At 38.0% G+C, this 14902-nt stretch overlaps 1 protein-coding gene across 3 annotated transcripts; it reads right to left on the minus strand.

The window, feature by feature from the left end:
- Positions 1–1602: 1602 nt before the first annotated feature.
- Positions 1603–8923, minus strand: FOLK (Phosphatidate cytidylyltransferase family protein). Of its 3 annotated transcripts, none has more exons than XM_088899118.1 (6): positions 6645–8908; positions 5230–5297; positions 5031–5162; positions 4555–4670; positions 3492–3606; positions 1603–1982 (listed from the first exon to the last, which is right to left on the minus strand). In XM_088899118.1, exons 1-6 carry the CDS (start codon positions 7038–7040, stop codon positions 1964–1966), a joined length of 846 nt encoding a protein of 281 aa, XP_088755244.1. In that variant the 5' UTR covers positions 7041–8908; the 3' UTR covers positions 1603–1963. The 3 variants fall into 3 exon arrangements, with proteins under 3 accessions (XP_088755244.1, XP_088755242.1, XP_088755243.1); XM_088899116.1 differs by lacking the exon at positions 1603–1982 and adding an exon at positions 3025–3378 and having other exon boundaries at positions 6645–8891; XM_088899117.1 differs by lacking the exons at positions 1603–1982; positions 4555–4670 and adding an exon at positions 3025–3378 and having other exon boundaries at positions 5041–5162; positions 6645–8923.
- Between the last annotated feature and the right edge of the window lie 5979 nt (positions 8924–14902).

Raw genomic sequence — 14902 nt, forward strand, 5'->3', positions numbered from 1 at the left:
TTTTGACTTCAAATCTTAATTTTTAATATTTTTATAAATAAAAAATAATAATTATTAAATTAAAAAACATAAATTAGATATATAATATTTAATTTTTAAGACGTTGTAGTAAATTAGGAGAAGTTCATTGCTCTCGTTAAGACCTAGGAAAAGCAGCGCAGTTACACTCTAGCCCATAGGGAGGGAGAACATTTTCTTCGACTGTGTGCATGTAGGCTCAATGAAATATGAATGAGATACCTTGAATTTATTACAAATGCTGGCATGCACATGAGAGATTTCTGGATTGTTCTAAAGGCAAGGTTGCACGACAGCACAAGGCTTGTCGCAACATAACAACTAAGGCCATGTTTGGTTCAAATTCTTATTCTTTCTCATTCTTACCCAAGATGAAATTCTAAAATGGAAAAGAATGGGTAAAAATAGGCAGATTGAGAAAATATTGCTATGAACCCAACACTTTTTTCCTAAAAATGAATTCTTTTCAGACTAACAAGTGTCCTATGTTACTCATTTTCATTCTTTAAAAAAAATAAAAAGTGTCGATATTCACAAACTGCCAACCTAGGTCTCCAATAACAATGTTTACCAATTGGCATAGATGTTTTGTAAAAGTACTTTTGTAAAAGTGCTTTTGTAAAAGTACTTCTATAAAAGTACTTTTGTAAAAGTGTTTTTGTAAAAGTGCTTTTGTAAAAGTACTTACATAAAAGTGCTTTTATAAAAGCACTTTCATAAACGTGCTTTTATAAAAGTTCTTCCATAAAAGTGTTTTTATAAAAGTACTTTCGTAAAGGTGATTTTATAAAAGTGCTTTTGTAAAAGTACTTTGTAAAAATACTTCCATAAAAGTACTTTTATAAGTGTTTTTTGTAAAAATGCTTTTAGAAAAGACTTGTAAAAATGCTTTCGTAAAAGTACTTTCGTAAGTGCTTTTGTAAAAGTACAAAGTGCTTTTATAAAAGTACTATAAAAGTGCTTTTGTAAAAGTACTTCCATAAAAGTGCTTTCATGTAAAAGTACTTTCGTAAAAGTGCTTTCATGTAAAAGTAGTTTTATAAAAGTGCTTTCATAAAAGTACTTTTGTAAAGTGCTTTCGCAAAAGTAAACATCTATGACAACCATTTTATAGGAAGAGTTTCTCCAAAGAATGAAATGTGCAAGATGAGACATGATTATTTTTCATGTTGCAGGCTAATTAATTTTTGTGTTATGAAGCTAATTTTTCATTCTAAAAAGAATGTAGCCATTGGCAAGAACTTTGTAACCTAACACTCAAATGTTATTCATTTTTGCCCATTCTTGCTTAGAATGAGAAATGTTATCAAACCCCATTAAAATTATCATGTACCTTTCCATCTGATGATCTGACCAACCATTTCTTGAGCAGTTGAGCCTCAACTGGATCAAATGGAGAAAAAGTATCTAACTATATGATCCCAATATATGTTTTTGTTGCAAACAGAAATGTAAATCAGATTGGCCCGAGTCAGTATTTTAATCTGCTTCAACCTCATCAACCTTGGCTTCAGGTTGTGTCCATTCAAATTTTGACAAGAGCACAATCCAAGCACACTCAAAATTGCGTCCTTAATGGATAAATTCCTTTTACAATTTATATTGTAAACATTTTCCTCGGTGGGACCTACCCAATGGGTCCTGGTTGATTGAATATCCAATATATAACTAGTTATGAAATCCGCAGACCGCAATTACAATTTACAAGTCCTGTGGTCCCAGACTAAGACTACCCCGCTGCAAGTATCACTTGGTTGCTTTCTGGAAAAGTAATTTCTTTATTACAACTTGGGCCGGCTTTGAGCTTTTCTGAGTAGGGTTATGTTTGGTAAGGGTTTAACAAGTGAATGCATATTTCCTCAAATGGAAGGATGCAAACATTGTTTGAATGCAAAGATAGTTGAAGAAGACAAATTTACTTTCATGTCAGAACAAAGAGGTATTCCTAATTTCCTATCAAACACCTGCAAAACCGAACCAATTTACACTTTTACCAAATATATCAATAGTTGCAAAAATTCAGTGATTCAGCGTTAGAGAACATCTAGGTCAAAATTCATCTTGGACAAAGCCATTGCAGCAGATTAATTTGATGTATTTATTTGACTCCAAAATTCAAATTGTCAAAACAAAGGAATCGAGGTTTTAAAAACCTACCTGGAACCGGAACCATTTTATCCACTGGTTTCTAGGCCGATGGTTCAAGAAGCAAGTTCTTTGAAAGCTCCGAGTTGCCATCTTTCCATGTCATGGTTACTTCTAAGTTTTAACGTGAAAAACCTTCTCCGATGTAACTTAATGCAAAACAATTATTTATTTATTTATTATTTTATTTTCACAAGAGGATCCCCATACCTATAAACCCTCTCCCCCCAGAGTCCGGGTCTGCTCATCACAAAGCACGCCTCACAATGACCTCACAGCATATCCTGGCCGCATATCAAGACATCTCCTGTACTTGTCAGCGTGAGGCACGGTATGTGAGGAGTAGATCCCAATTCCTTCCCCCCAACCCTGTGGAAACGGGATCTGCTCCTCACACATGGGCGCCTCACAGGCACATCCACCATGCATTGGAAACATCTCCCGTGAATAATAACTTATAGGTACAGGAGATGTTCCCTGATAGAATGTACATGTGAGGTTGGTGTGAGGCGCCCTGAGTGAGGAGCAGATCTGGTCTCACCCTGGTGGTAATGGGATTTAGATATTTTCTACCCTGAAAAGAACTTGTACCTGAACCACAACCTTGGTTAAAAAGAGATAAAAAAGGTTACTAACAAATATTCTCAATTATAAATATATTATGGTGCCGGATTTTATGTCATTAAATTTATGATAGTTTTAATTTGATTAATTTTCAAATGAATTTAATTATTCATTATTTGTAAAAGCCATAACTAATGTTGGTCCATATTATCTGGGCCCTTGAGAGGGGTGGACTGGATATGGTCCTAATTATTCACCTCACATAGAACATATTCTTGAATTTCAACAGTCCAAAAGTTGCTCAAGACATGAAAAAATTTGCTCCATTTAACAATGTTAATCACTAATCAAAGAAGAGCCACAATTTGGACTTTTTGTTGATACACTACTTTGAACTACATTAGAAATAACCAGTTATTAAAATACAATAGTGCGACTGCCTTCTATAGAAGTAGGTATTAACAACATAGGCATCAGAAAACAAGGCTTCCAACCAATAGAGAAGTCAAGGGAACCGTGAGGTTATCATCAAGCTCAGAACTAATTGGAAGTGACTCTACTATTGTAGTGAGTGAAGAGACAATAAGGAATCCAAAAGTCATTCCCCAACTTTCTTGAAGTAACCCAAACAGGGAAAAGTAGTGCATATAACTGTACAGAAGTTTATCAGAAACAAGCCACACATCACTCAACTACCAATTTGATAATGAATAGAAAGCAATCTGGAGAAAATTAGAAAAATTAGAAAGATGACAGAAAATTACCCGATAGAAGTTATGAAACCAGCAGATGCCATTGCAATGCTCCCAGCAAATGATTTGTCCCTGTTATATGGAAGCTTCTGTCTTCCAAACCGCCTTCCTACTATGTCAGCTACACCTGCAAGCAATATAACTGTTGATGCTATGTTTTATCTAAACTAGAAGTTCATTAGCTTGAGAGACTTCAAATGAAGTCAACCTAGACTTAGCATTTTCAATTTTGTATCTTTTATGTTTAGTGTATACTGAATAGAAGATATGGCTAGGTGTTTTGGTTTTTGACTTACTACTAGCATGGTTAATGAGTACCAGAAATGTTTGTCAAGTTGTTTCTAAGATATAGAATACTTAATGGATTGAGGTGTAATGAACATTTTGACAAAGAACTAATAAACATTTTTCTCCTGGCATTAGTTTCCAATTCGTTTTGTAGTTCTGTTTGTGGGCATTCTAGCATCTATAGAGTAAGGGTGTCAATGGACCGGTTTTGAACTGGACCCCATACAGTCCAAAATCAATTTGGACGGATTGGACGGGCCAAAAAGACAGTTGATTGGACCAATCCGGTCCAAAATATTTATTAGATTCGACTGGACCTGGTCCGTCCGTAATAAATTTATATTGGATTTGATTGGATTAAGCCAATATCTGGTCCATTGATATTAGATAAGAATATAGGTGTCAATGGACCGGGTTTGGGTTGAAACCAGTTTAAATTATGAATTTGAACAAATTAGACGGTCTGAACATTGAATTGGACTGGTCCAAAATGGTCCAAATTATTCATTGCACTGGATTGGACCTGGTCCATTTGTAATGGACTCACATTGGACTGGATCAGGTTGGACCAAATCCAGTCCAATCGACACCCCTGCTATAGAGCATTTGTCTTTTCTAAGCTTAAAAAGTACCCCTCCACCTATCAGCACAGCAGGGTCTTAAATCTCTGCTTCATTAGTCCTTCCTGATTCTTTCATAGGTTATGCAACACCAATTCAATTAAAACCGTATATGAGTATAGTCAACAAAATTAAATATGCAAAGAAATAGGAAGCAACTGAAATACCATCTCCAGCACAGAGGTTGCAAATTGCTGCAATGGCAATAGGGGATGAACGCCAGTAAACAACAGAAGCTAAGGTTATTGTGGAAGCATAATATAATGGTCCTTTTAGAAGTTCCCTAAAGCATTACAAGATGTTGGAATCAGAAAATGAGTTACATGAAAAGAAAATACTTGTACAATTGAAAAAAAAAAGTCTTAGAACACCTCCAATGCCTGTATTCTGTACAGATCCATCTGTAAATGTTGGTACCGAGCACCTAATGGGTCCTAGTATGAGATTTCTGAAGATAAAAATAAACTCAACTTAACCTTTCTTTTTAGATAAGTACCAACACCTATTATGGACAGTCAGGAAAACTATGGCAAAAAGTGCAAGTCCAATTGATAGTTATAATGCTCGGTCAGTACCAAAGTACATTTGGACCTACACAGGGGTTTAGCATGCAGACACCCTAGTATTCCTTATAAGTTGAAACCTGTAGTCACCGGATCTGCTCATTGACTTGACAGTGGCCTCATCCTTCCATATTCCAAGTCCTATTAGAAGCATCCGTATTATATTAACACCTGGGACAAGAGCTGCCAGATATGCTCCCTGTGGTCCAGAACTGTAACATGCATCAGATTGACATTTCAAAACAAAAATGCAAAATCCTTCTTTAGCCATGTGCATACCTGAAAAGTGGCCAGAAAAGCAAGAAGACGAGCCCAATGCTTATATGTACAAGCTTCCGGTTCATTGTCTGAGCAAAACAAAAGAAATTAGAGAAGATTCTGGGAGAAAAGAAATGGAGATTAATGGATCTTGGGAGGGTCAGTTGTGTTAAGAAGATGGAATTGTCTCTTCCATTCTTTACAGTGAATGTGATTCATAAAAGGTATCCCTTATAAAAACTTCAGCAGTTGCCAATTAGAGCAGTCATATATGCATCCAAATGCAAACACATGGCAGAAGAAATGAGGAATGTAGCATCTATAGATCAATTAAGTCCTCTAGATATCAGCAACCTCTTTCTTCAACAAACCCCCACTGTTATTGCTAAAGCTGATGCTACTAATGCTTCTGTGGCATAAATTTTAGTCCCATGTACAATAAAATGAAATTACAAAGGAACAAATAAGAATAATGTCAAATTATTAATTACAAATGTTTTTCACCTTGGTTTTCAACATTATTCCTTAAAATGCTTTCAAAATGCAAATATGTAAATCAGATTAGACCATATTCAAGCTCTAACTGGAAGGCTTTACCTGCTTTACAATCCTAATGTGGTTCTATGAATGAAAGGATCATAATCATTTCAAGCTACTCCTAGTTGGGTTACCTTCATCAACAAAACCAAAAGAAATGGATAAAGATAATATGACCATTTAGACTGGAATGTAATACAGTGCAGAAAGCATGCAGTTCTGTTAACACTGAAATAAATAGGTGCCAGTTTACATGCCAGAGTTAGGAGAATTGACATAGGAAGGTATAGTGCTTCTATTCCTAATGTCTATCATTTCTGAGGGCTGTAGTGAGTTTCTATCTTCTGTGTTGCAACTAGTTCTCAATAGTGACACTCTACAACACCAGGTGAATCCAAGAAAAGCATTCACTTATGAACTTCTAACGTTGGAGTACAGTTTGGAATATCCCATACAGTGCAATCTTGTAGAGGGGGTGATTTCCAACTTCCTCATGGTTAGATACAGATGTAAGAAGGGATGGGGATTAATGAGTAAGCAAATTAGCCTTCTTTCCGGCCCTTCAGGTCTTTCGGTATCATAGAAATTGCCTCCCTAATTCATACAAAACCACAGTCGTCAATCTGAAAGCAGGAGGGATATCCATTATGCCCCCATATGAAATCAGTTTCAAAAGTTTCAAACAGTTAAACATGGAATTATAGAATTAGGTTAAACTAAGCTAATCCAACCACGAGCATAGTTGGATTTGTTTCAATCTAAGCCCTTCTTTTACGCTATAGCGGCAACAAGATCTGGTTTAACATCCTTCCTTAATCAAAAGCAGAAATTGTTGAAATTGTTGAACAAAGCAAAATTCAATGACTGCGAATGAGCAAGAGGAAGGTAAGAAAAGAAACCTTTTCGAGAAGTCCTCGCTTGGCGATTTCTCCCCAGAAGCGAAGCAGCGAAAACGCGACTCCAGCAGCCAGAGCTGCGATGAAAAAGTCGTTGAAGACTGGGTTGTCGCTGAAAATTGAAGAAGCCGTCATTAGGGAAGTCAGATTACGGCGGGGAATTCTACTTCGGTGGGCGGTAACGTTGAGCGGAAGAAGGGGGGTAGAAACAGCAATAATGCCGGCGGGAAAAACGTAGGGCGTGGTCGTCGGAGTGGTAAGTCTAAAGTTGAGGGAAAATGGCCGACGAAAGTCAAAGTCGGGCCGGACCAGGAGACGTCTGTAAATTGGAGGGAAAGGAGAAAGGGAAAGGGAAGGGCGATGGAACGAGGGACGGAACGCAAAGACCTCTGTGTTCATCCTGAGTTCCTGATGACCTGATTCTGTCCTATAACTCTATAATGGTAAAAAACTCGTGGACGTCGTTTTACTTGTAAAGTAATTTATTTAAAATAAATAAATAAATACGGTGGCTGGTTCAATAAAAGGTGGTGGTGATGGTGAGTGATCGGTAGAGAGAGTAGAGACCAGAAAGAAGAATTAATAGATAGAAATAAGGCCTTTTTAATTACTCCTAGAAATAAACCAATTGAATCAATCAATCCCATCTACTGAAAGAAAGAAAAATCAATCAATCCAACAAAAATGTATGAAAAACAAAAGCAGAAAACTAAACTAAACAACCCTTTCCATTACCAGAAAAAAAAGGTAATCCCTATAGGAAAGAGATTGATTATCTTGAGCGAGAAGAGTGATGGAACCAAACTAAACTAAATCGCCCCGTAACGTACTCCTTTGTCTGTTTTTCACATGCTTCGTCAGGGGGACGAAGAGGAAGAGCCTGAAAGAATTGCGAAGCTGACACCTAGCCCGTATGGTAATGGTGCAGTGTAACTGAATATAGAATATTCAGCCCCACTTCCCTTGATGGAGGAGACAGGATGAGTTGGAAGTCGCTGTCATTGTGCTGTACCGTGTACGTGAGAGAGAGATAACAAATAACAATGCACAAGTTACAAGAGCAGTAGTTGAACTTGAATTGGATGGATCATAAATGAGAACAGTAACACCCCCCTCATCAATGCAACAAGTGGGTGAACACTGAACCCTGGCTAATCGGTTTTTTGTTTTTCCATTTGGGAGCACGTTCATTTTATATGATTCCACATTAAGATGGTAAGACTACGGCTGGAACGTGACGAGATCTGCTCCTTACAAATGGGCGCTTCATAGGTACATCCACCATGCATTGGGAACATCTCCTGTGAATATTCACTAATAAATACGGGAGATGTTCTCAATGAATGGTAGGATGTGCGTGTGAGGCGCCAGTGAACGCGCAAGGTGTGAGGAGTAGATTCGCTTCACTTACTGTGAATTAGTTGGACACTCCTGGCGGAAGTGTCGCCAGATCTCACCGGAGATCTCCCTGGAGCAGATTTAACAAGAGTTGGATGAGCGTAGCCTCGACTCCCCTGGAGACTGGCTTAGAGCTGAGTTTAAATTAGAAAAACCCCTAAAGTACCTGGAGCTTAGGAAGGTACGTCCCATGCAAGCAGTTGGCGCTGGTAAGGGACTGTAGTTCGGACGAGGATACGGAGGAGGAAAGTGGAGCAGACAAGAAGCAGAAGCTGCTTTAAGGAGAATCTCAAACATTACAGTATTCGGCGAAAGACAAGGCGAAGCTGCAAAGACTACAGACTGGCGACGAAGACAAAGGCGAGTCGTCGAACTCGAAACGGAAGAGGAGCGAGTCAAGCTATAGTGCGATTTGGAAGAAGGGTAAATTCAACCCTCGGGATTTTCTCAACAAAAATCAGTCACATAAATCAGAAGATAAAGTGTGTGTCTACTCTACCCTCTCGGGAGGCCTAGGCTGATAAATCTGGAAACGGGTGCAAAGAGTTGAGGACGTCCCTTCAAAATAGAGATATCCTTGAAAGACCACCTGCAGAGTCAAGTTTCCGCAAATCCCTTGAAAATTGCGTTTTCTCCCCCTCTGCTGATAAGTTATCAACCATCCCAAGCGATTGAGATGAACTGGGCAATTGATTCGAATCGGGCGAGCGGTCTAAACCACGAGCATGGTCTGAACCGGGCAAGTGGTTTAAGCTGGACCGGAGGTCTAAACCGGGTATGTGGTTTAATCCGAGGGTGTGGTTTGAACCGGGCAGACTCCTTCTCAAGTCTAGAATCGTTGGACAAGCTAGAGAGCTTTGACTGGTGGTCGAAGCTTTGACTGGTGGAGGACTTACCAAATGCCGAGCAACAAATTGCGGCACTACCTACTCTCATTGTATACTTTTCACTCACATTATCAATATTACATGTACTTCTTTGTTTACATTGTCTGCAACACCCTTCCTTTCTATCAAACTATGAGAATCTTTGCTTGGAACATTCGGGGGGAAGGGGAAGAGACACTCAACGCTCTATTAGGAATTTATTGCAAACCCATAACCCGGATTTCTGCTTTCTTTGCGAAACAAAACTGAATCTAAGAGAAGCCACAACTCTTTGCAAACGTTTGAAGTTCTTTAATTACGAAATAATTGAGGCCTAGGGCCAGAGTGGGGGCCTCATCTGTTGTTGGAAAGATGGACTAATAGTGGAGGTCGTTGGCTCATCCCCAAGACTCATTGAATTATCTATTTCCCACGGACCTCAAGGAAAACCCTGGTCTCTGCTTTTCCTTTATGGTCATCCCAATAGAGGGGATTGGGTAGCCAGATGGGGATTGCTAAAAATTGACATGGCAAAAGCCTTCAATAGAATGGGATGGGATTTCATCATCCAAACCTTGAGAAGGATGGGATTCCCAGAGAAATGGTGTAATCCTAGCCAAGGAGATAACCCACAAAATTAAACACTAGAAGGGCAAGGCCAGATGGGCATTACTAAAAATTGACATGGCAAAAGCCTTCGATAGAATGGGATGGGATTTCATCATCCAAACCTTGAGAAGGATGGGATTCCCAGAGAAATGGTGTAATCTAATTAAACAGTGCATCACTACAATCACCTTCTCAATAAAACTCAATGGGAGCCCACTTGAATTGTTTCATACTAATAGGGAATTTCAGCAGGGAGACCCTCTATCACCATATCTATTCATAATTGGTATGCAAGTGCTAACAAAACTACTGGAGAAAGAGGAAGTGAAAGGCAGGCTGCATGGTATAAAATTGGCTAGACATTCAAAACCCCTCTCACATCTCCTGTTTGCTGACGACTACCTCATTGTTAGTGAAGCCACTCCAGAATCCCTCCTTGCTGTCAAGTCAGCTCTCCTCAAATTTGAGCAACTAGCAGGCCAATAGATAAACTTCCATAAGTCTGGCATCTTCTTTAGTAGGAACACACATAGAACTCACCAGAAGCTCCTCAGTCGTCTAATGGGCATTAAACTAATGCAACCCAATATGAAGTACTTGGGTTCTTGGATGGACAAAGCAAGAGGAAATGTCTGGCCGTTTGAAGAAATCATCTCGAAGGTAGAGAATCAGCTAGACACCTGGAAAGCAAAATTTCTCTCCCAGGCAGGTAGAACCACCATGTTAAAAGCAGTAGCCCAAAGTATTCCTATCTATTAGATGCTCACCTCCTTATTTCCAACGAAGATTCTGAAAAAACTAGACCAACTCCAATGCTATTTCTGGTGGAAGGGGTCACAATATCTCTTGGAACACGATTTGCAAAACAAAATTTGGGGGAGGTCTGGGTCTTAGACAGGCGGAACCAATGAACATGGCACTTTTTTCTAAACAATTCTGGCGGCTTCTTATGAGTAAGGAAGAGCTTTGGAAGGAATAGATCCAAGCAAAATATTTGGGGAGCAAGTCTATCTTTGGTGTCAAACCGGGGAGGTCCCACTCTTATTGGTGGCATAACACATTAAGTGTTCGAAACAGTCTCACTTCCCACCTTTGTTGGAAAATTGGTGATGGATCACGAATAAACTCCCAAACGGATCCTTGGATTCCGGGACTCCCCTCCAACAAACCCTAACTCCGACAACATCAACTCTTTGCAACCAGAAGTTGGATGGTGAAAGACTTCATCACTTCCCATGGAGAATGGAACTCTCAACTCTTGCACAAGGTCTTTGAAGATTTATTAGCTGAAGCCATTCTAAACATACCCTTGAACCCTCAAGGCCAAGAGGATAAATTACTGTGGAAGAATTCAAAGGATGGGGAATATTCAGTCCGATTGGCCTATAGAAGTTTCTCAAGAACTGAAGCAGTGGGCCCCTCTAGTGAACAAATCAAGTGGTCAAGGTTGTGAACCACAAAGCCCCCTGATGAATGGAGTCAAAACGAAGCAATCAACTTGGTTCTTACATCACTCAGGGGACTATACTTGTGTTCTCTATGGGAATGCACCTGAAACATAGGTACATCTCTTCTTCAAATGTTCTCTAGTGAGAGTAGTTTGGATATCGACTAAAATTGGCTTTAATCTAAATGCCTTCATTGCATCAAGATCACCAGATTTCCTAGCCTGGTGGCTAGAAAGGAATCATGAGAAGAAAAATCTCTGAGATTTCTCTTTGGCTAGACTCCTAGCCACTCTGAGAGCATTATGGGATCATAGAAATGAAGTGATCTTCAAAGGAAAGTCCCCAGACCCCCTTGAAGTCATAAGAAAAGCAAACTCTTATGTCCCAAACACAGAAGACTCGATTTGGTTTCAATCTCACCATCAACCCGAACATACCGCCCTTTCTACCTACCAACTGCCCCTAACTTCCCATTTGTTAGTTATAGTTGATGGGTCCTGGAACACAACAACTAGCTTAGCCTCCACAGGTTTATATATATTGTCATACACACACAGTGTTTGCTTTGTAGAAGGACAATAGTGCAAGGCCTTTAACACCTCAGAAGCTAAGCTCTGGGCAATCATCAAAGGCCTGAGAAGACTCATTTTGCTGGGTATCAATCAAGCAATCATTCTATCCGATGCAAAGGAGATCCTGCTAAAGCTCAGAGGAACCATGGGAAACATTAGGTGGAACGAACAGGCGCTAATCGAGCACATAAAATTCCTTCTCTCTTTTTTCGTGGAACTTAAAATGATGTATTTAAATAGAAATGATGTGGGCCTTGCTCATGACATTGCCAAAGGGCCAATGTAAATAGAACTTATATTTTGTTACCTAGACCCCTCCCCTCGAGGCATAACTCGTATCTCTGTAGGAGGGGTCTCCTTTTGTATCCTTAACCTTTTGATGTTTCCAATGGATCCCTTTGCTTACAAAAAAAAAAAAGAAAAAACTCTCCTGAATTGAATTGGAAGAAGAGTGAGCTCTTAACCAATTCGGAGGTAAGGGTGCAAATGGATAGGATCCTATTTGGTCGAATTCGGATCACTCCTATCCGATTCGACGTGTTATATATTTATAAATATAAATAATATATATATATATATATATATATATATATATATATATATATGTGTGTGTGTGTGTGTGTGTGTGTGTGTGTGTGTGTGTGTGTGTGTGTGTGTGTTATTTATTTATAAATATATTATTTGTATTGTATTTTTATAAAATTGTTATATTATTTATTTTTTATAAAAAACATGTATATATGATAAAAATAATTAAAAAATACTTATATTTTTTTGTTTTTTTTATTTAAATTGTATATTTTGTTTTTTAATAATTTATTAATTACAAAAACAAGTCGGATCAAATCAGATCTGATAGGATTCGAATTTAGATCGAGTCCTATCAGATCTAATCGGATCTTCAGATCAGATCGTATCGAATCCGACATGAACAATATCGTATCGGATTTAAACATACCTTGATTTGAATCCAATCTGATCCATTTGCATCCCTATTCGAAGGGTCATTGTTGATTTAAACTGCTTCTAGTCCTATTAGCTACTTCATAGGTTGCACTATTTTTTGTTTTTTGAAACATATAAAAATAAACAAACATCAAATTTATTGATAAGGTCTCTACTTCTTCAAATACATCCTGTTCATCCCACTTCACATTTCCTTTCCTTCCACTAAGACATATAATATATGTTGATCATCTATACATATTTGAACTTTCTTCAAACCTGGTTTTGGAACATGATCAAGAGAAAAAGTTATCGCCCACCATTCTACATGAGCTGCCTCTCTAGCCACACATTTGCTCCATTGATGTACCCATCTTGGCTCAATCTTTTCTTCTTTAAAAACATAGCTGTTCCGCTGCTCCCAAATCAACTTTTGCAAATATCATCCATTTCTTCTGTAAGTCCATTTTTTCTTCTAATTTTGCTTGCCAGTCATTCATGATGTTCTAAAGGGGATTGACTATAGCTATGTTTGGTTTCATGGGCGTTTATTAAAAAAATGTTGTTACATTAGTGTCACATAGGCGTTGGTGTTTATTGCATATGAAACCACTGTTTGGTTTCACCATTTATTAAATTAACACTAGAAAACTGAAACACTTTGATTTATGTGCATGGAGCATTTGGGGAAATGTCAAATTCTCATTTTCCCAATGCTTGGACATTTCCTGAACTAAAATGTTGATGTGGTGCACTTTAAGTTGAGGTGGAAAGCAACTTTATGGGGTGTTACTTGAAACGTACATAAAACACCCAACCAAATAGAAAAAATAAAAAAACATTTAGGGTCAAATACAAAAACCTCCCCTGAAGTTTCTGACAATCATAAAAACCTCCATTATAGTTTCATTTTAACAAATACTTCCCCTCAACTTTTTAGAAACTTGACAAAAACCTCCCTTCCGTCATTGTTCCAGATGGAAAAAAGTTAGATTGATGCACCCATTTTTTCCAAATACCCATTCTACCCTTTTATAAATTATTTTACATACAAAATTATTGAAATAATCCCATTTTAACTCAACAAAAAAACATATTTCAGTAATTTTTGTATGTAAAATTACTGAAATGATCATTAAAAGAGGTTTTTGTTAAGTCAAAATGGGGTTATTTCAGTAATTTTGTATGTAAAATAATTTATAAAAGGGTAGAATGGGTATTTGGAAAAAACTGGTGCATCGACCTAACGTTTTCCGTCTGAGATAGTGACGAAAGGGAAGTTTTTGTCGAGTTTCTGTAAAGTTCAGGGGAGGTATTTGTTAAAATGAAACTTTAGGGGAGGTTTTTATGATTGTCAAAAATTTCAGGGGAGGTTTTTATATTTTACCCAAACATATAAATCAACGTTTTTCATATAAATGTTTGTCTAATAAACACTCGCTTAATAAATGCCCACGAAACCAAACACATACTATATCTCTAAGGATTAAAGCTAAGGTTGGATTGCATCCACACTATTCTCACAAAATGACAATCAACTAGAAGGTAGTCCACCAACACAAGATTTCCACATAAAACATTTTAGACTCGAATGTTCACCTTCAATTTCCATATTTTCCCCCATAACACACCATTGTTCCTTAGATTCTCTACACCAATCAGACTGTGGAAACTTGAATTCACTCTAAGGTTCCCACTGTGTTTCCATAATAAATTAATAATGTATCACTTCCCCCACCCTTTTTGGGTAAAACACTCAAAATTGCTTCTTTCTCTTCCCCATCAAACCACTTCCCTATCTCTTCCAGATTTCACCTTCCATCTTCTTTCGATAAATCATACTATTCATAGGTTTGGTTTGTGATTCTAAAAAAAGGAAAAAAAAAATCTCGATGCATGTATTAGTATGTATGCCATGTTATGACCCCATATCCCATTTAATGATCTTTTTTTTTTTGTCAAAAGAAGCTGCCTTGAATTAGTTAAACGAGTCTTACATGGGGGGAGTTAGCTCTATTGTAATGCAGTGATATGTGGCCCTTACATGAAATGTAAGAAAAAAGATGGGCCACTTGATTGTTGTTTCTACTTATATGTACAAACTCAATATATTCAAAAGATGAAATCAGTCTTTGCAGATAATTTCGGTGAAGATGATGAGACCATTGGATTGATTTATCTATGGTTGCAAACTCCATTAAGGCAGTACTATCTGAGAAAACCAAAAGATGGGAAATATCATGCGATTGTGCTGCTTGCAACCCTCCTAAGAGAGCTCTTGTTTCAACATCATAGCTGCTGATGGCCTAGCTAGGCTTCCCTTTTACAATACAAAGTTGACATTGCACATGTTGGATGACGAACCCTTGTCCTGCATAGCCTGTATTAGGATCAAAGGAGCCATCGACGTGTAAGGTTGGCAT

The sequence above is a fragment of the Nelumbo nucifera genome, chromosome 2 (genome assembly GCF_055504915.1).
Source record: "Nelumbo nucifera cultivar China Antique chromosome 2, China Antique-T2T, whole genome shotgun sequence".
Lineage (NCBI taxonomy): Eukaryota > Viridiplantae > Streptophyta > Magnoliopsida > Proteales > Nelumbonaceae > Nelumbo > Nelumbo nucifera.